The sequence below is a fragment of the Tursiops truncatus genome, chromosome 5 (assembly GCF_011762595.2).
Source record: "Tursiops truncatus isolate mTurTru1 chromosome 5, mTurTru1.mat.Y, whole genome shotgun sequence".
Taxonomy (NCBI): Eukaryota; Metazoa; Chordata; class Mammalia; order Artiodactyla; family Delphinidae; genus Tursiops; species Tursiops truncatus.
In genome coordinates this window covers 63,865,149-63,891,890 of record NC_047038.1, presented here as the reverse complement: position 1 = coordinate 63,891,890, position 26,742 = coordinate 63,865,149, and the positions used below count along the sequence as shown (strand labels likewise).

Sequence of the window (26,742 nt, the reverse complement as noted above, 5' to 3'; positions counted from 1 at the left end):
ATTCCCGAATAAAGAAAAGGCAAGATGAAAATTATCCTTGGGCCACTAAAGTATTTCCTAGACCTGGAGGATCCAAAATTATTTGTCAATCAATTACCATACCCACAGACACAACAGAGGCTTAAAATAAAAAGTTTGAGAGACAAAAATATTAGAATATTAACTGTTAAATAATATTAATATATCTAAATAACTAGAAGTTTAATTAGTTCATGGAAATGAAAGGCATTCTGTCAAAGTTGAAAGTTGTTTGTTAAAGTTTATGCAAATAAAAATGAAGATAAACATAAAATGGAAGCACAAAGTTACCAATTCCAACAATAAATTTACACGTTGCTGAACTCTTCAAATGTGTCACCATGTATCTTAAAATCAAAATCCAGGGCTTCCCTGGTGGCGCAGTGGTTGAGAGTCTGCCTGCCGATGCAGGGGACACGGGTTAGTGCCCCAGTCTGGGAGGATCCCACGTGCCGCGGAGCGGCTGGGCCCGTGAGCCATGGCCGCTGAGCCTGCGCGACCGGAGCCTGTGCTCCGCAACGGGAGAGGCCACAACAGTGAGAGGCCCGCGTACCGCAAAAAAAACAAAAACAAAAATACTCAAGTAATTTCTTCAGAAATATCATAATAAAACACTACAAAATAAAAACTTATTTTAAATTTTTATCAGTTAATGGCATTCTCTTGTCAAAATCTAAAGGACTATATAAAACTCTCTTACCAACTAATCAGGTGTCAGAAGGCTGTTCTTAGATCTCTTTTTCAAAAGTCTTGTGATTCTGCACAAGCTTTCCTTTACAACATCTATCATCACACAGAGCTAAAATAACTTTTAGTGTGTCTGTACTCTTGTTTGTATTTATGAAAGTTCATAAACTTGTAGACAAAAAATACTGCTTGCAGTATCCGTAAACAAAGGATGTTGCAGCCATCTAGCATTCAGCCACTGCACCCAGTCCTGACAGTGTACCCTTAGGGGACTCAGGATGGAAAAAAGCAGGATACATACAGGCCCTAAATAGTTAAGGTGCATATCAAAGGAACGATTTCAATGAGTCCAAACTCTCCCATCTTCCCATACATAGAAAAGTGTTAAATTCATTACCCTGAGATGTCTGGTTTTCTTTAATTAATGGTAATCTTTTGATGTTCCGACTACCTGGTTTTTGTTGCAAAACTCCTGTAAGTCCTGGCTCCTCCCTTACCTCTTTGGACCAGTTCCTCAGAGCAATCTGAGAGGCTATCTTCCAGGCTTAAGTCCTTGGAAAACCCGCCAAACAAAATGCAATTCTCAACTTCTAGGCTGTGTATTTTTTTTCAGTCGACAAACTAGAAGTTCCTATGTTTTCTGAATATGTAGATGCATAGAAAAAATTATTAAAGGTTCCTTCTGAAAGACAGGATTAGGATTGAGGGAAGGAAGGAAGGAAAGGGTGGATGGGTAACTAAAACTTTTACTCTGTATATTTCTGTTAATTGAAAAATTTTAACAATGAGACTCTGTACCCTTAAGTAATTTAAAACAACTTTTCTTTTAACCTTCCAAACTCCTATGTCACCTAAGAAAATTTAAGAAGGAATTTTAAAGGGTTCAAACTACTGACAGCAAAAAGGAAAAAAAAAACTAAACAACTGAACCAAACAAAAAGGAAGAAAAACGATGGAACCAGTGACTCAATGAAATAAAATAAAATAAAACCAAAAAGTCATGGGCTCAACTGATAAAATACAGAATAAGTAAACTAAAGGCAGGAAAGAGAAAGGAAACTAAAAAACGAGATAAACCGGGACTTCCCTTGTAGTCCAGTGGTAAAGAATCCACCTTCCAATGCAGGGGACGTGGGTTTGATCCCTGGTTGGGGAACCAAGATCCCACATGCCGTGGAGAAACTAAGCCCACGTATCACAACTACTGCGCCTGCACACCCTGGAGCCTGTGCAACACAACTAGAGAGAAGCCCAAGTGCCATAACGAATGCCACAATGAAGACCGGATGCAGCCAAAAAAAAAAAAAGGTAGAAATAAATAAATAAATAAAATTTTTAAAAACCTTTAAAAAACGAGATAAACCAAAAAAAGATATAAACCATATCCTGTGTTTACTACACATTAAAAACAGATCATAAATAATAAGTGAAATGTAATATATTAAATAAGAGATTTTTTTTTGATGTGGACCGTTTTTAAAGTCTTTATTGAATTTGTTATAATACTGCTTCTGTTTTATGTTTTGGTTTTTTGGCCATAAGGCATGTGGGATCTTACCTCCCCCGATCAGGGATTGAACCCACACCCCCCTGCATTGGAATGCGAAGTCTTAACCACTGGACCGCCAGGGAAGTCCCAAGAGATTTTTTTTTAATACCGAAACTGACAAAAATTTAGCAACCACTCTCTAAAAAGCCACCTGGTTCTCAAACATACATTCCACTTTACAAAAAATGATCCCACACTGTTTCAAAACAATGAAAGGGACAGAATGATTACAAACACGTTTTATAGGACAAACAATGGCTTTGATCCCCCAAACTCAGCCAGCACAATTCTGAACAAACACAGGTTAGTCTCACTAAAAAGATACACAATTCTCAACAAAATCTTGGTTAACATACCATAACAAACTTAAGTACTATTCACTATGACCAAGAGGGGTTTATTCCAAGAATTCAAGAATACAATTCCATGAAAAATTTTATCAAAAAGGTATTTGGAAATGCCTTTATTTGACAAATACAGATGTTAAAGTAACAAAGGATATATATCTAAAACTGAGGCAAAACTATGTTTTCCTTAAAAAAAGGGATAAGAATATTTGCCATCACTGCTACTACTTATAGTAATCCTTCCATCTAAACACAAACTCTTTTATAAAATCAAACATAGACAAATTTATTTTGCATAAACTTTTTTTTTTTTTTTTTTTTTTGCGGTACGCGGGCCTCTCACTGTTGCGGCCTCTCCCGTTGTGGAGCACAGGCTCCGGACGCGCAGGCCCAGCGGCCATGGATCATGGGCCCAGCCGCTCCGCGGCACGCGGGATCCTCCCGGACCGGGGCACGAACCCGTGTCCCCTGCATCGGCAGACGGACTCTCAACCACTGCGCCCCAGGGAAGCCCCCATAAACGTATTTTAACCACAATAATTTCAAACAGAAACCAATCTCAAATTACTTTCACAGCTATGACTTGATGTCCCCTGCCTCCAAAACTGTGAGAAAATGAATTTGTTTATGCCACCCAGTCTATGGTAATTTGCTGTGGCAGCATGGGCTAAGACATCCACACACTGATTAAAAAATGAGAAAAGGGGACTTCTCTGGTGGCGAAGTGGTTAAGAATCTGCCTGCCAGTGCAGGGGACATGGGTTCAATCCCTGGTCCGGGAAGATCCCACATGCCGCAGAGCAGTTACATCCGTGCGCCACAACTACTGAGCCTGCATTCTAGAGCCCACAACTACTGAAGCCCACGTGCTGCAACTACTGAAGCCCGCACGCCTAGAGCCCGTGCTCTGCAACAAGAGAAGCCACCGCAATGAGAAGCGCCGCTCGCCACAACGAGAGAAAGCCCACATGCAGCAATGAAGACCCAATGCAGCCAAAAATAATAAATTAAAAAATTTTAAAAAAAGAGAAAGAGGAAAATCATTTGTTGCCATAGGAGGTGACTATTAAACCAAATCTATACTCTGATAATAAACAATTTTCATCCCAGTTAATGATGGAAAGCTCTTCTTTCTAGAAGAATTCTAGCTAGGTAAATATGAAGTTGACAATTAGGAAAATCAATGGATGATGATCCTTTTCAGGTGAAAGGATACTAAAGAGTAAGATATTTGCAAAGGACCAAAGCATTAACTTCAGTTTACTTGCGAACTGCAAAAGGAATAAAACGTACCTTCACAAAGAGATCTTGTGGCTCTCACCTTAATCAAGTGATTACACAATTGACCCGACATCACGAACAGTGAGAAAACCTGATATTACACATATATTAACATAATTCAATATGAAGTACTGACATTACACTTGGAGTCTTGCCAAAAATGTTTAACCTGATAATCCAGTCAAACCTTTATACCTGAACTCCCAGTTGGTAAGAAATACAAATTAAAGCATCACCATGAGGAAATCTCCAGGATTAAAAATGGAGGTGTGTGCAGGAGAACCATCATAAATTTTAAAAGACTAAAAACTACATTCAGGGAATCCCCTGGCTAAGACTCAGCGCTTTCACTGCCATTACCAGGGTTCAATCCCTGGCTGAGGAACCAAATCCCGCAAGCCAAAAAAAAACCCCCAAACAAACAAACAAAAAAACTACATTCATATGCAATGTGTAAACCTTAAGCGGATCCTTCAAAACAAAAATCCAAAAAACTATAAAAGACATTTTTTTAAGTAACATGGGAGATATGGAAAAATATGAATATTCGATACTAAGGAATTAACAATTTTCTTACGTAGAATAATGATACTCTGGTTATGTAAAAGAATGCTATTTAGAGGAGATGCATGCTCAGCTTTTGGTAGTGAATTATCTTCATAACAGCAGCATTAACAATTGTTGAATCTAGGCAGTGATGACAGAAGCATACATTCTTTCAACTCTTCCACTTGAAAATTTTCTTAATAAAAAGTTAAATGAATTATTTGTTTTATTTTTTCTGCCACTTACTTGCCCATAGAATGTCTATTTCATAGAACTTGCTCAAGTTCACTGGATAAACTAGGGCTTGGTCAAATGTTTATCTAAATAAACAATGTTTTTCAAAAAAAAAAGTTAAATAAACAGATAAAATGGAACAGTTAATTTTTCTATCTGACTTTTAAAAAAAGGTTGTATTAATGGTGAGAATATGATGAAATGGGCTGCCTCATACAGTGCCAGTGCTAGAGCAATTTACACCCAACTTTCTAGAAAACACCTTGGTCATAAGTTCAGATACTATGACCTAGTAATTTTCTTCCAGTAATCTATCTTAGGGAAATAAACTCAGATTAAAAAGTATTATGGGGGCTTCCCTGGTGGCGCAGTGGTTGAGAGTCCACCCGCCGATGCAGGGGACACGGGTTCGTGCCCCGGTCCGGGAAGATCCCACATGCTGCGGAGCGGCTGGGCCCGTGAGCCATGGCCGCTGAGCCTGTGCGTCCAGAGCCTGTGCTCCACAACGGGAGAGGCCACAACAGTAAGAGGCCCACGTACCGCAAAAAAAAAAAAAGTATTATGGGACGTCCCTGGTGGCGCAGCGGGTTAAGAATCCGCCTGCCAATGCATGGGACACAGGTTCAATCCCTCGTCTGGGAAGATCTCACATGCCGCGGAGCAACTAAGCCTGTGCGCCACAACTACTGGGCCTGCGCTCTAGAGCCCGCGAACCACAACTACTGAAGCCCGTGCGCCTAGAGCCGGTGCTCCACAACAAGAGAAGCCACAACAAGAGAAGCCACCGCAATGAGAAGCCCGCACACCGCAATGAAGAGTAGCCCTCGCTCGCCGCAACTAGATAAAGCCCGTGCACAGCAACGAAGACCCAATGCAGCCAAAAATAAATAAATTTATTTAAAAAAAAAGTATTATGTAAAGATATGCCTTTCAGCAGGAAAGGCTATAACAAGAAAAAATAGAAACAACTTATAAATATTTGACAAAAGAATGGTTTAGTCAGGCACTACTAAATATTAATATATAAATACTATTTAATTCTAATACTCAAGTTAAACACTAAATATTTAAAAAGAATATTTAATGCCCTGAAGAAAACACAAGATATATTAAGAGGAAAAAGATATAAAACAATATACATACAAAGATCTTGATTTGATTAAAAGGATGTTTATATCAACAGCTATCTGTGGTTGATGAGAGACTGTTGCCTAATTTGTCATCTTTGTACATTTCTTCTCAATTCTCATAGAAGAGCAAGGAAACAGGATTAAGAATGCCTGTGTTCCCGACAAATACTAACAGACTGTAAGCGCTTATCCCCATAATCATACTCTTGATTTTGTCGTTACCTAAACCTGCACCTTCTCCGAAATCCACTTCAAGTTTCTCAGATTCCCAACCTCCGTGGATCAAATAAATTCACTTTGGTACTCCAAACCCAGCTATTAGCTGGCTTCATCAAAACAGAACCACTCTCCCTGACTCTCCCTCATTATCAGTCACCTTTAAGGTCCTCACTTCCTGCTTAGCCAGTTTAGATTCCTTGGGCATTCATTATAATCACTCCCTTGCAAATACTCTTGACAACCTTGATACCTTTCTTCCTGCAGTGTACTCATATGGCAAAGCCCTAATGCTAATTAAACTCATTCTCCAATAAACTAAAAAAAAAATTTAAAAAAACTTCCTGTGTCTGCCCCAAGCAGCACTGCTGGGGGAGGGAGCAGGGAACAACCACCATTAAGTGGTCTGATGTTCAAGTGAAAACCACAAATCCCAAATAGAAACTTAACATTGCCCTAAGTGTCTCTGCTCCTATTAAAGATTAATCCTTCCACTTATGTTAGGAACACCACCCCCTGTTCTTCTCAAGGACTTTGCACCTTCAGTTACTCCTCTCTCTAGCATAATCAATTTCTCCCATCCATCAACATACAAACATACTCTAATATCTACTAGAAATTTTTTTTAAAGATCTCTGAAGCCATGGTCTTCTCCAGCTCCCCCTCTTCTCTCCTTCCCTGTAAAAGCAAAACTCCTTTAAAAAGTTGACCATAGTTGCCAGTTCCTCATCTCACTCCTCTTAACAATCCACCCCAATAACACATGCACACCATTCCAATGAAAATATTCCAGTCAAGGTCACAATGATCACACTGCAAATTCAACGGTCATTTCTCCCATTTAAGCAGCATGACAAAGTTGACCACCTTCTTCTTGGAACTCTGTCTTCTCTTGGCTTCAATGACACCATGCTCTCCTTTGCTGGTTCTCGTCAATTCAACTTCAACATGTGCTACAGAACCAGGACAAAAACCAGATTTTGTCCTAGACCCCTCCTTTTCTAACCAAATTCTCCTAGAGTTAAGTTACCCAGTCTAAGCAGCAAATTATACCATCTATGTATCTATGATGCCAAATCTCTCTTCAGATCTAACCTCCAGACTCACATAACAACTGCTTAAATTCTTATCCTCCCCACCTCCAGTGTGCTCTTCCCACTCCTCAACTCAGAAATTAGCACCACCATCCATCTAGTTGCAAAGACAAAAATCTAGGTGTTTTTCCAGCTTCTTCATTATTTCTCTACACCATCAGCAAGCTCTGGTGACTCCACTCTTAAAACATAACCCAAACACTTCTCTTAAGCCTCCTCTATTCTACCCTAACCCCAAGCTACAATCATCTCTTGCCTAGGCTACCTAGAAAGGCTTCCCGAGTTCATTCCTGCCTCCTATCCCCAACCCCACATGGGAAGTGCCTAACAAATTTCCTTCTCCTTCCTTACTAACAAAACCCTCATTTTAATTGGGGAGCAATGTGCTCAGCTAATAAACATTTCCTAGCCTACCTTAAACCAAGAAGTGATTATGACACTGTGGCGAATAAAAAAATAAAAAGAGAGGTTACTGAATGGAACCTCAGATATCTCTTTTAAAGGGAGTGAACTCAGCTGGCGGTGCCTGGTGCCTTTCCCTTTTTACAATTCAGATAGGCTGCCTGGTCCTCTGATAGCCATTCTGAGAGTTTAGGGACAAGGGTCAAACTCCTAAGAATAGTAACCTGAAAGTTAGAAGTAGATTATTAACACTATAAAGCCCCTAACCAAACAACTTTGGGATACTTCCCCTCCAGACTTTTCCTATTTATTTCAATCACTACTACTGTTTCTTTTGTTACATCCAGCAAAACTCAACCTTTAAGTAGTAAACGTTTCCTCACTATCTTCAGGGTCAATTCATTCCCCACAGCAGCCAAAGTGATCTTTTAAAAACACGAATTCTGTCGTTTGCTTTAAATCCTCAAATGGCTTGTGTGTGATCTGGCTCACACCTACATCTCCAACTTCATCTTGCACCATTCTCCTCCCTCACCCACAATACTCCAGCCACAACAACCTCCTTTTGGTTGCTTACACACAGCAAATTCATTCCCACTTTAGAGCTTTTACACTAACAGTTTCCTCTGATCTGGACTGTTCTTCCCCAGTGACGTGCTTTTATCATTCAGATCTCAATTTAAGTTTACAATTCTAGGATAAGCCTTTTCTGAACACCCAATCAAAAACAACCAATTAATTTCATCTGGACAATATTATTATACAGCTCTGCACTGCATTTATTACTTATTTGTCTGTCTTCCCTTATCCCACTCATTACTATATCCCCAACACATATCATGGTGCCTACCATAGAGAGAGTCCTCAAATATCTGTTGAAGAGCTCTTGGTACTGATAATACAAAGATGGATGAGCCATGATGCCTACCCTTGAGAAGCTTGGAGTCTAATAGGGAAAAACAACTTCAAATGATTAAAAATTACAGATTTCGGTTTAAAGTCCCATGGGAATTGTATTCAATGCTCCCCCACCCCAAAAAACTCTAAATATGTATATATATGTACATAAATAGATAAAAAGAAAGGAAAACCAAAGTTAAGATGTATCTCTGTATATGTGAAATATTTCATAGACAAACATTTTTTAAAGAAAAGAATTATCTCTGGGAGTGAGATTACTGATAATTTTTACTTTATAATATAGTTCCCGGTATTTTTCAAAGTTTAATAAGTTTCTTACTTTTATATTCACAGAATTTTGACTATTTATTTAAAAGAGAAAAGCAATTAAATGGTTTACATTCTTGACTATATAATTATTAGCTTTCTATGTGCATGTAAGAGTTGATCATCCTAATATATGACTAAGTTAATTCCAATTTATCCTCCCAAGTATTAGTTTAAGGGTTATTCCCAAGGAACTCTTTCCCTGAGTTTAGGTTACCTCACCCTCACAGTTCTCCTTACTTAAACTCAACAAACATAACTAGCTGTTCAATGTCTCACCATCTTACTGGACCATAATTTACTCCGTAACAGCATGGACCATGTCTAGCTTATTAACAAACACAGGTGGCATTCAATAAATATTTGTTGAATAAATGAAGAAAAATGTAGAGTTAACTAAAGAGTTTAAACTAAACCACAGGATACAGATGATGTCATATATAATACTAAATAGATGCCCCCTGAGATCTTCAAAGGGGAAAACTACAAAATAAAGCAAAAAAGATTCTCTTCCCACCATCTTATTTCCCCAGTTTTGGGCTTGGACAGTATACCATCCCAATTCAGGACCTGACTACATTATCAACAGAAACCCAACTTCACTGGCGGCCACCTTTATCAACATATTCAATTCTTCCTAGTACCAGAAGCAGGATGAAAGGTATTACTTTCATAGTGCTTGGGGATTAGCTCCCTGGAGCTTAAGAAATACTGAACCTCATTCAGGAAAACAAATGCCTCCTGCTCACCAGGCAATGTGCTAAGCAATGGAGGATGGAAAAATCAGTAAGACAGGTCTATGTCCTCAATGACACACATTCACAGTTCCATCAGACAGATGGAGATAAAGCACGTAAGTAAACACCTAAGGATATAGTCAAAGTATGACCAAGCCAAGAGACATTAAAAAAAAGTCTGACATATATAACCTTCTAAAATCTCATCTAGCAATACACACTAAATTCTTGCACATTTGTACCAGCAAGAAACTGGAAATAACCAAATATCCAATGCACAGATGCATAAACTGCAGTATATTCTATACATATATTTTAAAAATAAAGGAACTAGTACAGAATGATTTAAGAAAAATGAAGCACAAAGTGTTTTATATCACTGCTGAAAAGCAACAGTATCAGACAACCCACAACTAAGTACACCAATCCCAAATAGGATGGTTCACATGAAACAAAGAAACCTAAAAGTAAAGCACTCCACAGTCACTTGAGAGAAATGGCTACATATGCTAGTTAGCCCTGCATTTGTAATCACTAGAAAAATCCACAATCACACAAAGACTAAAAATAATGAACAGAGTAACACAGACCTGTCCTAAACCTAGGCAAAGAGCACTTTCAGCAATAGCTCCAAAAGATTAGACACCTATCAAAGATTTGGGTGGGGGGGGGGGGCAGGTGTGGCATACTTTAAATGTTACTAAGCCTATTACATTTCAGGCACCATACTGGATGCTGAAGAGAAAAAGATGAATAAGAATCCTCAAGGAGCCCAATGATCTAGCAGGAGCAAAAAGACATATATACAATTACCCAAAATATAATAACTGCTCTAAAAAAAAACCCCAACAAAGTGATACTGGAGAAAAAAAAGTAAACTGTGGGTTCAAGAAAAGCTTATCAGGGACTCCCTGATGGTGCAGTGCCAATGTAGGGAACACGGGTTTGAGCCCTGGTCCGGGAAGACCCCACATGCTACAGAGCAACTAAGCCCGTGCACCACAACTACTGAGCCTGCACTCTAGAGCCCATGAGCCACAACTACTGAAGCCCTCGCACCTAGAGCCCGTGCTCCACAAGAGAAGCCACTGCAATGAGAAGCCCACGCACCGCAATGAAGAGTAGCCCCCGCTCGCCACAACTAGAGAAGCCCACGCGCCACAACTAGAGAAAGCCCACGTGCAGCAACAAAGACCCACTGCAGCCAAAAACAAATAAATAAATTTTAAAAAAGGAAAAAAAGAAAAGCTTATCAGAAATGGCATTTTAGGAGAAATAAGTTTTTCAAAAGGCAAAGAAAGGAGGTTAAGGACTTATTCCAAGCAGACAGAACAACTCAATATAGCTAAAGGCTGGAGGGAGAGTGAGGGTCTGAGGTATGTTCAGGCATACAACTTAAGTTGAGACTTGACAGGAAATAAGGAAAGGTAGGCTAGAACAACAGTAAAAAGGTTTTGACTTCAGGCAATAGGGCGTAGACAATGTAAAGGAAAATGACAAAATAACGTTTTAAAAATTAAATCCAGGGAGGCAGGGCTGGGCCGCGGTGCGGGGCCACCGTCCTCTGCGCTCCTGGGCGTTCCTCCGCGCTGTGAGCCCCACAGGAGGAAGTCACAGGAAAACAATCTGACATCAGATGAGAATCCAAGTCAAAACTGGGTGAAACTGAAGAGAAGTTGGACGTTCCCACTGGCTCCTTAAGTACCTATGGATTATGGCAGGAAAAGTGAAATGAGTCACTGATATCAAGAAGTCATCGCTGGGCTTCCCTGGTGGCGCAGTGGTTGAGAGTCCGCCTGCCGATGCAGGGGACACGGGTTCGTGCCCCAGTCCGGGAAGATCCCACATGCCGCGGAGCGGCTGGGCCCGTGAGCCATGGCCGCTGAGCCTGCGCGTCCGGAGCCTGTGCTCTGCAACGGGAGAGGCCACAACAGTGAGAGGCCCACGTACCTCAAAAAAAAAAAAAAAAAAAAAAGAAGTCATTGCTGATAAATAACTCTGAAAAGACAGGATGGGTCCAAGTGACAGAAAACGAGAACTGGAATTTTTACTGGAAGAGCAAGCAAACCATCCGCAATGTTTTTAGTGTCAAAACTGGCTACCAGCTCTCAAATGATCAAATAGTCAACCATTTCCCGAACCACTATGAACTGATGCAGAAGGATCTGATGGTGAAAACCATCAAGAGATACTGGAAAGAGCTGGAGAAGAAAGGGAGTCCTTTAGCAGAGAAGGACGAAAGTGGGAAACACCTCTACCTGGACTTCGTCCCTGTCACCTACATGCTGCCCGCCGACTACAACCTGTTCGTGGAGTTCAGGAAAAGCCCTTCTAGCACCTGGATCATGAAACCTTGTGGCAAAGCTCAGGGAAAGGGCATCTTTCTGATCAACAAGCTCTCACAAATCAAAAAGTGGTCCTGGGACAGCAAAACATCTTCGTTCATGACTCAGTACCAAGGAAGCCTACGTGATCTCTCTGTACATTAACAACCCGTTACTAATCAGCGGCAGGAACTTTGACCTGCGCTTGTATATTCTGGTGTCTACGTACCGCCCACTGCGCTACTACATGCATAAACTTGGATTTTGCTGCTTTTGCACAGTAAAATACACCCCGAGTACCAGTGAGCTGGATAACATGTTTGTTCATCTCACCAACGTTGCCATTCAGAAACAAGGGGAGGACTACAACCACATCCACGGGGGCACGTGGACCGTGAACAACCTGTGGCTCTACCTGGAGAGCATCTGAGGCAAGGAGGTGACCAGCAAGCTGTTCAACGAGATCCACTGGATCTTCATGCAGTCCCTGAAGGCCGTGGCACCCATGATGAACAACGACAAACACTGCTTTGAGTGCTACGGCTACGACATCATCATCAACGACAAGCTGAAGCCCTGGCTGATCGAGGTGAATGCTCCCCATCCCTCACTTCCAGCACTGCCAACGACCAAATCCTTAAGTATAACCTGATTAATGACACCCTCAACATCGCGGTCCCTAACGTTGAAATTCCAGACTGTAAATGAAACAAGTCACCCCCAAAGGAAGTCCTTGGCAATTATGAAATTCTGTATGACGAGGAGCTGGCACAAGGCGACAAGGCTGACCAAGGGCTGAGAAGTCCACCGGGCCAGTCGCTGGGGCCCAGAGGGGGCCGATCGAGAGACTCCAGGACAACCGTCCTCACAACCTGGAAGTGACCTCTAGTGAGATCAAGACTCCAGCCTGGACTTGTCACTGCACCCACCCTTGCTGAAGACCTATTTTGGAAATTTCCTTTTTCTAGAGCTTTTTTCCTTTCCTAAACCCTGTAATAAAGGCACTTCTTTGGAAGGTTAAAAAAAAAAAATTAAATCCAGTGGCATGGCGCCAGTTGAATTAGAAGTTGGGACAGACCAAAGGCAGAGAACTAAATGTAAATAAGCAAACTATTTTAATATAAATAGTCTATCTGAGAAATGAAAACCTGACCTAAGATGATTCACAAACAACGCAAAAGCGGAAACAAAGACTCAGGAGATAAATGGATGATGGAGGACGACGCAATCAGTAACTTACAAAGGACAGTAAGAGAAGTTGAAGAAAAACCAGAAAAGTCGTATCAGAGTAACCGAAAGGGGAAAGCTCTAAGATGGAATTGGAAATGTGGAAGAAAGAGGTACAAAATGGACAATTGCTGAAAAGTTACTTTTTGTTTCACAATTTAGAAGATATTGGTAATGCCTGAAAAAGTAGTTTCAATATGATATGATAGAGACAGAAGAAACCTGAGTACAGAAGTTAAGGAATGAATTAACTTTTAAGAACCAAATACAGGAGAATATCTTTATGATAACCAGAGTAGGAAAAGATTCCTTAAACAAAATACAAAAACCACACCATATAGGAAAAGACAGACAAATTTGGCTACTTTAGAAGTAAACTCAGTAAGATCAAAGATACAATAAAATTAAGTGAAATAAGCCAGCAGAACAAATAATGTATAATAATCAAATTCATAGAGAAAGAAAACAGAATGGTAACTGCCAGGGGTTGAGCACTGAGAAGTAAGGAGTTAGTGTTTAATGGGTACAGAGTTTCAATTTTACAAAAAGCAAAGTCTTGGAGATGGATGGTGGTATTGGTTGTACAGCAATGTGAACACACTTAATGCCACTGAAATTGTGCACTTAAATATATACAGGATGAGGGACTTCCCTGGTGATCCTGCAGTTAAGACTCGTCGCTCCCAATGCAGGGGGCCCAGGTTTGATCCCTGGCCAGGGAACTAGAGCCTGAATGCTGCAACTAAAAGATCCTGCATGCGACAACGAAAATGCCACGTGCCACAACTAAGACCCCAGTGCAGCAAAATAAATAAATAAATATTTTTTTAAAATACAATGAAAAGTTTTATGGGGCTTCCCTGGTGGCGCAGTGGTTGGGAGTCCGCCTGCCGATGCGGCGGACACGGGTTCGTGCCCCGGTCCAGGAAGATCCCACATGCCGCAAAGCGGCTGGGCCCGTCAGCCATGGCTGCTAAGCCTGCACGTCCGGAGCCTGTGCTCCGCGATGGGAGAGGCCACAACAGTGAGAGGCCCGCGTACCGCAAAAAAAAAAAAAAAAAAAAAAAAAAAAAAAGGGTAAGGAATGCAAACACTAATTTTACAAAAGAAAGCCTTATGGCCAATAAACACAAAAACATGCTTAATATCTCTACTGACAAGGAAAATGAAAATTAAAATAAGCTATCATTTCATATCCATCAGACTGACAAAAATCTAAACCTTCCAAATGTCAGGTCCCTAGAATTCTTACTTACTTCTAGAGCAAGTGTAAATTGATACAATCATTGGGAGAATAATGATGCAATATCAAGTCATGTAGAAGATGCAAATACACTCAGATCCTGAAAGTCTACTTCCTATAAAACCCTTATGTGCCCAAGAAAACAACTATAATAATGTTCAATGCATCCTTTTTTATAATCTCTAGAAGTTGGAACTATGCGCCATCAATAAGAGGATGAATTTTTAAAACTGTGACACGAAATACTCTACATAGTAGACACTTGAACAACGAGGGGGGTTAGGGATACCGACCCCCTGCTCAGACAAAAATCCAAGTATAACTTATAGTTGGCCCTCCATATACCCAGTTCCTCCACATCTTCACATTCAATCAACAGTGGATTGTGTAGTACTGCAGTATTTACTATGGAAAAAAATCCGCATATAAATAGATTCATGCAGTTCAAACCCATGTTGGTCAAGGGTCAACTGTAGTTTAAAACTGAAGAACTAAAAAAAAAAAAAATTTAAAAAAATAAAATTGAAGAACTAGAGCATATGCATCGTCACAGATAAATCTCAAAAAACAACGCTGAGAAGAAAAGTTGCAGGAGATGTAGAATATTATAAACCATCTATGAAAAAAAAATTTTTTTAAGTTTAAAATACTAAAAAGTGATTTTACACTCAAAAATACTGTGTTTATCAATAGTAAAAACAAAAATATGAATGGGGGGATATACTCAACCCCAGCATAGTGGTTACTTAAAGAAGGAAAGAGAACAGAATGAGCTTTGTCTGTATGTTTTGTTTTATTTCTTGGGGAGGTGGAGGAAGGGCTAAACCCAGTATGAGTTAAGATCTATTAAATCTGGACCATGGATATAAAGGTGTTCATATATTATTTCTTAACTTCTAAGTCTAAAATATAATTTTTTTAAACATCTTTAAAGATAATGGATAGGAAGCAAGCAGCAGATATGATTATACTCTATTCTTTCCACCATAACCAGTAAACAGAGTCAGAGACCTGGTTTTAAACCCCTGTTCCACCAAGTTACTCGACACTGAGGAAACTTACTTAATTTCTTCAGAGCTGCAACTTTCTAATCCATAAAACAAGAATAACACCCATCTCATAAGGCTGTGATATATATAAAATATCGGATAGTAGACATTCAACTACAGGTAGTTACTGTTTTAAATTTGCAGTAAAGGCACTTCCCTGGTGGTCCAGTGGGTAAGACTCCATGCTCCCAGTGCAGGGGGCCCGGGTTCAATCCCTGGCCGGGGAACTAGATCCCGCATGCATGCCACAACTAAGTAGTCCACATGCCGCAACTAAAGATGACGTGCCACAACTAAGACCCGGAGCAGCCAAAATAAATAAATAAATGTTAAATTTGCAGTAAAAGTAAAGAACGAAGGGAGGAAAAGGACAAGGGTTTTGAATGAAATGAACTTGTCTCACCTTTTCAGAATTACATAACAGAACATACGACAGATGTCACATGGATGTGACCACGACTTTCTAGTTTCCAAGACCCAACTTTAAAATAGGGATTTTACAAAGGAATTCAAGATTACACACCAGAGGATTAGCATATGGATTCCATGGTCCAGTTAAAGAAGACCAGAGCCATGTCAAGAAGTCCAAAATAATCCCATTACTCCATATTATATGAAAGGCTCCCAAATAATTTACTTCTTTTTCACTCAGAAAGGTCATTTTAACACAAACTTCTCTCCAATTTATAACTGTCTCCTAAAGAAAGACTAACCAACATCTTCAGAACAAAGCCCACATACATTCTTTTGTATTCCCCTTGGCCACCAGCCCCCAAAGGTTATTTGCACACAAAGAAACAATATCAGAAGTACTAAAGTCCCTCATCATGCTATTAAGCCTTTTCTGGAGGCAAATTCCCGTAGAGCTATCACTAAACCATTGAAGGAAACCTTTATGGTCCAAGGACAACAATAAGCAGAGTATGAAAGTACAGTTAATTTTGACATCTTAGCAGCTATCCATTTACTGAATGTTCCAAGCACTGCTCTAAGCACTGTAAAGCCTCTCTTGATCTCCCTATTTACAGATAAGAAAGCTGAAACAGTCAGTGCTGTAGGTATTAAGCAGAAAAGCCAGGACTGAACGCTGATCTAATTCCAAAGCCCACACTCTTAATGACTAAGCTAAACTCACTACATCATGCTTGGGGAAGTAAGTATCTCTGCCTCCTGGCAGACTTTTCTCACAGTAAGAGAGAAAAGCAAAATATATTTAAATACAATACTCAATATTGAACTGTCACCCACTGTTGTACTTAGTTTTATTAGCATTCAGCTTTTATATTGTTTATGAAAAGTATAGTCCCATAAAGCAACCATATATAATGGTTGGAGTAAACTGGTATGCCAAAAGCTTGGGTGAAGTTCACCATTAACCAGATCTGAGTCACTGAGCAACAATCAATCTCTCTAGGCCTCAGTTTCCTGATCTTATAGATGAAGTTTTTGACCTAGATCTAAGGTCTCTTTCAACTTTAACATTCAACACATTTTCTAAGACACTGTTAATGCATGCTTTGAACAAAGACTTTGAAAGTCATCTTTTGAAAACCTTTAAAATGAAATCATATAGTATATGCTCTTATGTCTATCCTTTTACTCAAATATACTCAAAGCAAAAAACAAAAAAACATACTCAGGGCTTCCCTGGTGGCACAGTGGTTGAGAATCCGCCTACCGATGCAGAGGACGCGGGTTCGTGCCCCGGTCCGGGAGGATACCACATGCCGCAGAGCGGCTGGGCCCATGAGCCATGGCCGCTGAGCCTGCGCGTCCGGAGCCTGTGCTCCGCAACGGGAGAGGCCACAACAGTAAGAGGCCCGCGTACCGCAAAAACAAAAACAAAAACAAAAAAAAACATACTCAAAGTTAGTCTGTGCTATTAAAAACCAAGAAAATGACTGGAAAGGGGTGGGGTGTGGGGATTCTGATGGTGCTGGTAATATTAATATTCTGTTTGTTTTGGGTGCTGGTCACACTTTATTGTATGTACTTTGTATATTACCATTTATTATTTTGATATGAAAAAGGTGGTTTTTTCTCCAAAGAAAACTTATGTGTTCTAATTCCACAACTATGTTTGTGTATATCAGAGCTGTGTAACCTTTTTGTTATAAATATATAAATGTGGTGCTTTGTGACCACCTAGAGGGGTGGGATAGGGAGGGTGGGAGGGAGACACAAGATGGAGGAGATATGGGGTATATGTATATATATAGCTGATTCACTTTGTTATAAAGCAGAAACTAACACACCACTGTAAAGCAACTATACTCCAATAAACATGTTAAAATAAATATATAAATATATATATATTTATATATACACACATATATATAAAAATGTGTTTCTTGCCTAATTTTGTCCATAACCCTGCTCCCTAGTTCCAGTTCAGGCATCTACAGAAGAGATCATTTACTTGTAAATTACAGTATTCCTGTAATTCCTTTATGACTGTCTCCTGAAATTCGAAGTCAGTCTTAACTTTCCTTTGGAACCTAGCTCAAGAACCTCCCTACATACACATACCCTCAGAACTCCCATAGCATTGATTTTTTGCATCTAACATTTTTATCTTCCTCCAACCAGGTAAGTCTTTTAGGGCTGTTGTCAATATGCTCAATAACTGCTGATAACATATTTACTGAGAAATAAGAATATATATTCTTTACAAAGGGGTGACCTGCAAAGGGATCCCAAATGCATCTAACTCTGTGCCTGACAGACAGAGATCAAAGCCTTTATAATAACCAAAAAAAAAAAAGAGAGAGAGAGAAGAGAAATGCACCCCAAAGAGTATTACTTGGACAGGCTTTTTGTTGTTTTTTTTTTTTTACCTCAAATCTATAACACTTTCCTTGCTCAACCTACACCCAGAACCTCTTAAGGCACACTATCTAAATAAGTTAAACTGATGTATAATTTACATAACTGTAAAAACATACCACTTTTCTATTAGTAAAAAACTGTTCAAATTCTGGTAACATTAGTTTATAGCAGGAAATTTCAGCTTTTTCCTTACATCAAAAAGGAAAACGTTTAAAAGAAAATGATGATAATTAATTGATAAGGGTCAAAGTCTTAAAACAAAAACAGAACATTCAAACCTAGTAGAGCCATGCTATATAATTTTTTGTACCTTTACTTCCCATTCATTCAACTTTTAGAGAAATTATACTACACATCCTACCTAGTTAACAGTCTTAAATGTTCTTCTAAAGAGTTTTGTCTACAGCAGTGGTTCTCAGCATTTGGCAAAGTCTGGAGACATTTTTAGTTGATATGATTGGCAGGGAGAGGGTAGGGAGGTGGAGGGAGGATTGCCTGTGCTATTGGCATCTAGTGCTATTAGTCAGGGATAGTGCTAAACATCCTACAATGCACAGGAGAACCACCCACAACAAAGAATTCATTATCTGCCCCACATAGTGCCAAGGTTGCATGGTCTATAGAAATCAAGAGACTTTCTTCTAAAGATTTGCAACTAGTTCTACACAGAATAATCAAATATATAAAATTTAAAATAAAAGATACAAAAATCCATTTAAATACTTAAGGAAAACGTATACAATAGTAGTTTTCATGAAACCAATTTGTTAATGCCATAGATTTAAATATTCCCTATGAGAATCCTAGAAAATCCTAGCTAGCAAAGTGCAGCTACAATATGAAAAAAACTACAGGTACCATACAGCACAAGAACAAGCAAGAGTATGTGCACTGATTTAAGGGCATTTTACTTCACTGAACATCAAATTTAAAAATATTTTCCATATTGAAATGCAAGTAAACCTTTAATTACAGGTAACACTTATTTTAATGTTTAAACTAACAAATTAGGTTGTGTTTAAATCCTTTAATCAGTAATACAAACCAGGTTCAATTATTTTTAAATAATTAAAAGTATGCCTACCTTTGGCAAGTCATGACAGCATAGTACAATATAAACACAAGCAGACTTAGATCTACATCTCAAAGCTACACATTTGCGGACAAATAATTTAACTTCTCTGAATCTCAATTTTCTCATCTAAGAAATAAGAAATCTAATTCAAAGACCTGTTCTTGAGAATTAGCAATAATGTATATAAACCAATGGAACTGAGAGCTCCTCTACAAATGGTGGTTAATTGTTAATCCAATAATAATTGATAGTAAATAATAATACAACCTATGAATACAGATTATAGTTTTATTCTATCCTCATAAGCAACAACTCATTTATGTAATTCAACTCAAAAAATAACCATAAAATGTACTTTAAATCAATTTTCCATGCCTAGCAACTTTGAAACATTACTTAAAATTCACACTCAGATTTAAATAAACCTGACACATAAAGGACAGACTTCCAAACACAGTTTCAGGAAAAAAGGCCTACATGGTTTATTTATTTTGAGTAAATAAAGTATTAGCATGACTCAAAATTCAAAAGGGATCTTTTGATGCCTGTTGCCCAAGACACCCAATGACAGAGAAGCAATCAATGTTACCAATTTCTCATTAATCCTTTCACCTATACAGACAAATACACTTATTCTCCCACTTCTGATACAAAGGGTGGCCTCCTCCCACTATTCTGCACTGTGCTTTTCACATTTAATTTATCTTGGAGGCTGTATTTTAACTAACAACACGCTCCAACAGTGGCCACTTAAAACTTCTTATGGCCCGAATTCAGCAAATGTCAGCTATCTTTACTAAGGCACTTAAAAGGGGAAAAAAAAATCCTTAAAATCAATCAGGAGTCTTAGTAAACACAAGCATATGAAATAAACTTTGGTAAAATGGAGATTTACATGAGGAAATACTTGATTAATTGACCAGCCACTCAAATACTGCATTTACCTACATAAAAAGGAAACACGTGGACGGTACTACAAGTTCTTCAATGAGTTGAAAATAATCAACATAATCCACTTATAGAACTGGACCTAGTAAAATATCAATTAAATAAAATATTGGCAAAAATAAAGCTATTTACTGGTTATATATTCCAATATCTGACCCTTTCCTAAATGTTCTTTTCACTTACTTTCTGGAATAAGTTTCATTCCAGATTTATAAAGGTACTGTCCTTAAAAAAATAAATTTTCCTGTTTGTATTTTCTGTTTTCTTCCTCTGAAACACTATGTCACTTGAAGCAAGGCTTCATCATCCCTTACTCAATATAGAGCTGTATTATTTTAACAATATGTATTACTATAGCAATACAAGATTTCTTTTAAGCATCAATTTAAGTACTAAGAATATCACGGTGAAAAGTCAACTCACATAATGCAGAGACTATATGAATTATAAGAGCAGTAACTTACCACTTTTAATTAATAGAAAATAACGCATTAAAGTCTTATATTAAGTGTCAGGCTTGTACAACCGTATCATAGAAGAAATGTTTTAGGCTACTGGCAACAATATTAGCTGCAAACTTTCATTAGGAAGATATATGTCAACTGTCCTGGAATATATTTTCTTATTAGAGAAAAACTTAGAATCACTGTTTCACTGTATATCAGTACAGGCATTTACGACTCTTTTTCTGCACTGTACCACAAAAATACAAAGTCATCCTTCCATTCAGAGTTTTGGCACTTGAACAAATACAGAGGTCAGAGTACATACACATGCTCTGTAAAACCAATCATTACTTATATACTATTACATTCAGTAAATCTGCTAGGATTTGGCATTTTTAAATAATTTTAAAGAATTTTCTCCATGTCTAACTGGAAAAATACATAATCACTTTAGACTCCAATAAAGTTCAACTGCTATCAGACTTACGTTAATAACTCATCACATACTTAAAATGCTGAATTTCACAAATCATTAAGATCATTAAAGTACCAATGTAAGAGTAAAATACAAATAGCAATAATACATCCAATAATGATATGTGACATCTTGAAAATAACCAGTCAGTATTTTTAAACTCCCTTTGTTGAATCCAAGGAGGAAAACAACCTAGCATTCTTCTTGATTTGGGTATGAAAAAAAAACTGTACTGATTCGTTCATAATTTTGAGTCAAATTACTAAAACACTTTAAATATCTTACATTAATAAGTGCGGCTAATACAAGAGTATCTAAAATTTCCAAAGGACTCAAGAGCAGGTTAAGACAAAAATTTTTTAATCATTTCAGATATAAATATGTTGGGATAAACCTACTTACTTAAAAAGGAAATATAACAATGTATTAATCTGCTGAAACCTCATGTTTTTTAATAGGGATGTTCTTCAAAAGTAAGAATCAAGTTAACTATGAGGGACAGCATAATGACAACTATGAGGGACATCATGGTGAAGTTTCATGGCACAACACAACAGTGTCACAGAGGCACTGTCTTGGGACACTCTGTAACTTGTAGACAGTATTTTGAAATAAGCTTCTCGTACACTCCATTATTTTATCCTAATCCTAGCTAAAAATATTTAAATGCCTTTAATACACCAAACAACTTGCCTTTACCCAGTCAAAAAGCTTTAGATGTCAATCGAAAAGAGGCCTAGATGTCGGGGTAAGTAGAAATGAGATAACGGTCTAATATGGAATTAATTTCCTATCTCAGGTGAAAATTCCCTTATCCCCCCACCCCCACTCAAAGAAGACAGCACCCCATTATGCCTTCTCTTCTCTCCCAATACCGAACTGAGAGGGAGTAACTCTGAACGTCCTTCTTTCATCAATACCTAAGGACTCGCATCGCTCCTTCCTTAAGGAAAGGACCGTGGCGGCCAGACCAGTTATAACCCAGAATACCCTTAAAAAGAGTGGGCCTTTGGGCAGCGCGGCTCTCCGGATCCAGTTACCACCTTTCCCCTTCCCCCAACCCACTTCCCGGGCTTTCTCAGGCTCGGCCTGCTCCCTCCCCACCCTACAGCCACACTTCCAGCTGTTGCCACTGCCTTGGGGCTCTCTCTAGAGCTCACACCCCGCCGATAAGCGCCCCTCCTCCATCCGCCCCCCTAGCCGTATTCCTCCCCAAACCACCCGCCCGCGAGACCGTCCATCCCAGGGCCCTGGGAGGGGAGGGGAAAACGGCGGAAGGAGGGGGAGACTGCTGCTTCCCCACAAGCAGAAGGGTGGCAGCAAAGCAGGCCACCCGGGGGTTACCAGGGATATTGGGGTCGCCACTGGAAGGGCCCTCCCGCCCTGGGCTGAGGTGGGGGACGTCCGGGAGTTCATTTCTGACCTCCTCGCTCTTCAGCACCTCCTTGAACTCCCGCTTGATTCGCTGCACCGCGATGTTGGCCATGTCTCCGCCCGCAGCTGATTCGTACCCGCCTCCTCCGCCACCGTTACGACCACCGCCACCGCCGCCACCTCTTCCTCCACCGCCTCCTCCCTCTGCGAGTCACACCGGTGCACACGAACGCGGCCAACGCCACCCCTGCCGCCGCGCTCTCCTGAGCGTGGAATCACCTCCGCGCCCGGCCACCAAAATGGCGCCGGGTCCGCGCATGCGCACGACGCTGACCCGGCCGGGCGGCGCAGCCGCTGCCGTCGTAGCCCCTTACGCCACAGTCGCGAACCCGCGCCGCGCTGCGCCGCGCCTCGCGTCTCTGCCCGAGCTGCGGCCGCGTGGCTCCGCCCTGCCGGCGTTTGGGGCCAGGAGGGTGCGGCTTCTGCGCCGGCCGGCGCTACCCAGGCCTCCCCGGTCTTCTCCGGCGCCTCCTCCTCCGTACGAACCAATGTGATATGGTCGAGGCTTCCAGAATTTAGCCTCTAACCGAAGGTTCGAATCCAACCTGACCGGTTCACGCGGCCCCACTCGGCTCAGAGCGCCGCCCTGACTCAGCCAGACCCAGAACCCACGGGATTAATGTAGTCGTGTGTGTCTAGTGTCTGAAAACACTGTCCCGGAACTCAGTCCGGCCCATTTTCTATTGGTAAAGAAAATCTACTGCGGTTCGTTTTTGTTCTGAAGCCATTATAATACTGTTACTACAATCATCCCAGGATCTTTCCAGGTATAACAAATCATTAAATTAAGTATGGTCATTGTTGGGTCTCAGTTGTATCTAAGACCGCTTACTCCACAGAGATGCCTGAGAGTTCAGAAGCCGGATGTTGATCTTTGACCTACTTAGATAATTGATGTCAAGCCGTGGAACTAAAACCATAGTTTTTAAACTTGAATGTACATCAGAATCCCTGGAGAGCTTGTTTAAAAACAAAAAAAAAAAGATTGCTGGAGTGTAGTGTGGGCCTAATAATTTGCATTTTTAACAAGTTCCCAGGTGCTTCTGCTCCTGCTGCTGGTTCAGGGACCACACTATGAGAACCACTGAACTAAGCCCTGTAAAAATAGTTTATAAAGTGAACAATGGAGAAATAGTTGCTTCTTGGGGACGAAGGGCAGCTTCTGTAAGCCTAGGGTCTACAACAGTGTCTGGAGCTAGTAGGCAGTCAATAAATATTGAATGAATAAATGAGTAAAGATAAGAGTAAAATGTTTTAAGTGGAAAGTAAATTTGAAAGTGGTTGCTAGGGCTTCCAGTAACTAATATGGTTTTGATGCTGAGGGATGCTTTGAATAGAGAACATTTTGTAATAAGTAATAACGTTTATTTAGAAGTTTATATTTCTTGCATTTCTTTCACCTAACCAATCAGTAAAGTGTCCTATTAGAAGAATATCATAAATACACCGTCTTAGCAAAAATTACCAAAATTGTGGCAGTAGAAAAGAAAATAGCCACTGGGGGTGAATCATTCAGTGGAGGCACATGGCAAAAAAGAATTTATTGAACTCCTGCCGCGGGAACCAAGAGAGGATTTTAAATTCCAGCTCTCCTCCATACCAGCTCTCTCGGCCAAACTTGGTTTCCTCTTCTGCAAAATAAGGAAGCTGAATGAGATGATCTCTTTCAAGTTTTAAGAGTTTAGAAATCTAAAACATCTCGAAACATTCCCGTAAATGGACTAATTAACTATAAAACCCTTCCAGCAGAGCCCCCTAGTGGTCCTAACAGGAACCGACTATACATGTGGGTCATGGCCCAATAAATTATTGGTATAATGTATAAATCATGCAATGCTATGTGAATTTGTGCTAGTACATTAAAAATAGTAATTTCGAAGTGTGCAAAAATTTTTTGAATACTTTACATTTATCACCTTCATTCAGTCCCCAATATTAATCTTGGAACTTCAAAGAAATTTACAACACTCAAATCACTGGGAGACTAATTAGAAGGGTATGCTAATTTCTTTGAGGAAGAGAGGTTTGGTAATTTTTAAATGCACATAATCATTGGTCCTGAAATTCCACTTTCAGTCCATTTTTACAGTCCTTCCAGAGAATGAGGCAACTGCATATAAACTGACCTGAGACGATCCTCAAAATACATTCTAAGGGAAAAAGAGCATTATGCTAAAAGCAATGTGGTATCCTGGATTGGACCCTAGAACCACAAGGACATAATTAGTGAAATCTGAATAAATTCTGTAATTTAGTTAGTAGTATTGTAGCAATGTTAATTTCCTAGTTTTGACATGGTACTATGATTGTGTAAGATTCTAACAGTAGTAGAAGTGAGTAGAGTATACAAGATTCTCTAAAATTTTCTGTAAATACAAAATTATTCCAAAAGAAAAATTTTATTTAAAAAAACCACTATTCAGTCCAGATTGTGTGTAGTATACCACAAAGTATGTGATGGAAGAAAGGAATATGCTTGTGAATCCATAAAATATCACTGGAAAAATACATCAGAAACTGACAGCATCATTGTAAAACAACTATACCCCAATGAAAATAAATAAATAAATAAAATAAAAATGTACAGAACATTAAAAAGAAAAAAAGAGAAACTGACAGCAGTGGTTATCTCTGAGAAAACAGCTTAAGTTCCTTGGGGAAGGCAAAGTGGGAGACTTTTCATCATGTATCCCATTGTAAATTTTACCTGTTCAAAACTAATTTTTAAAAAATGAGTTTCCAGTAATGCAGATTATAAGCTCTTCACTATTATGATCTAGTTCTGATTGCTTACTTCATTACATAATAAATTAAACAAATAATTATTGAATGCCTACTATGTGCCAGGCATAATCTAAGCCCTGGAGGCATACTAGTGAACAAGACCAAAAAAACCCTCGAATCGTAAAAGGATTTGCATTCTAGCAAGGATAAGGAAAAATTCATCTCAAAGTATAGTCTGGAGGCACCTGGGGGGCCCCTGAGATGTCTTCAGGAGTCAATGTGCAATGCCCAAACTATTATCATAATAAAACTAAGATATTATTTGCCTTTTTACTGTGTTGACATATGCACTGATGATGTAGAAGCAGTAGTGTGCAAAAAATTACTAGTAATAATTTTACTAATGCTATACACTCACTATTTGAAAATGCCAGTTTCACTTTAGAATGTCTTCAGTGAAGCAATAGAATTTTTTAAATTTATTTATTTTATTTATTTTTTTTTTTTGACTGCGTTGGGTCTTCATTGCTGCGCGCGGGCTTTCTCTAGTTGTGGTGAGCGGGGACTACCCTTCATTGCGGTGCGTGGGCTTCTCATTGCAGTGGCTTCTCGGAGCACGGGCTCTAGGCACGCGGCCTTCATTAGTTGTGGCGCATAGGCTCAGGCTCTAGAGCGCAGGCTCAGTAGTCTTGGCGCACTGGCATAGTTGCTCTGCCGCATGTGGGATCTTCCCAGTCCAGGGCTCGAACCCATGTCCCCTGCATTGGCAGGCGGATTCTTAACCACTGCACCACCAGGGATGCCCCAGAAATTATTTTATTAAACTTCAACTTTAAAGTACGTGTCAATATTCTATATGATACATGGGAAAGGTACATAAAGGACTTCTGCATACCAAAGTTCATAGTAAAGCACTTGTGCAAATGGTTGCGTTGCAAGCTGAACTTAGCCACTTTTTTCATGGAACACCATTTTTACTTAAAATAATGATTGAGACAAACTATGTTTATTAAGAGTTGGGTATTTGGCAGGCGTTTTATCAAAAATGAACAAGGTAAGCCTATCACGTCAAGGAAAACAACTGGCAGAATTTGTTGAAATGATAAAATTCAAGCTTTCAACTGAAAATTAGAGGGTTTTTTTTTAACCCATAAGAAAACTTTTTAATATGCGTCTTATTTTTTAACAAATTATATACAGGAAGTTCTACACATATAATGTATGTACATTATAAACCACACAGATATTTTTTAAATGATACAAAGGCAAATAGGTTCTAATATTTTCTTTTCCTAACTCCTAAGGCTTAGAAAATTAGAGTTTTAGAAAACATATCTGCCACTGTGACTTGACAGCTTCCCAATATGCTTAAAGACCTTTCTGATTAAGTTGGGTGATATTAATAAATGTGATTGCTAGAAATTATGCAATGAAGTATGTCAACGTTTGGAAGCTCTGCATAAGTTAGTGAGGCAATAGTTTCCAAATGACCAATGCATG

The 26,742-nt window shown here is 39.4% G+C and overlaps 1 protein-coding gene, 1 long non-coding RNA gene and 1 pseudogene across 4 annotated transcripts in view; 2 read left to right on the top strand and 1 right to left on the bottom strand.

Annotated features, from left to right (window-relative positions):
• The window catches only part of UBE2K (ubiquitin conjugating enzyme E2 K), an 81,241-nt gene extending 58,478 nt beyond the window's left edge, over positions 1–22,763 (bottom strand). Inside the window, exon 1 of one of the 3 annotated variants that reach the window (XM_033856948.2) lies at positions 22,508–22,763. In XM_033856948.2, the coding sequence (XP_033712839.1) occupies positions 22,508–22,570 (63 nt within the window). In that variant the 5' untranslated portion in view covers positions 22,571–22,763. The remainder of the gene's footprint in view (positions 1–22,507) is intronic. The other 2 variants (XM_033856950.2, XM_073805167.1) reach the window with 2 other exon arrangements.
• Positions 11,183–12,674, top strand: LOC101321695 (polyglutamylase complex subunit TTLL1-like; annotated as a pseudogene).
• Positions 21,820–26,742, top strand: part of LOC141278773 (uncharacterized) — a 48,651-nt gene continuing 43,728 nt past the window's right edge. Inside the window, exon 1 of the long non-coding RNA XR_012331968.1 lies at positions 21,820–21,832. This is a non-coding gene — a long non-coding RNA (uncharacterized lncRNA). The remainder of the gene's footprint in view (positions 21,833–26,742) is intronic.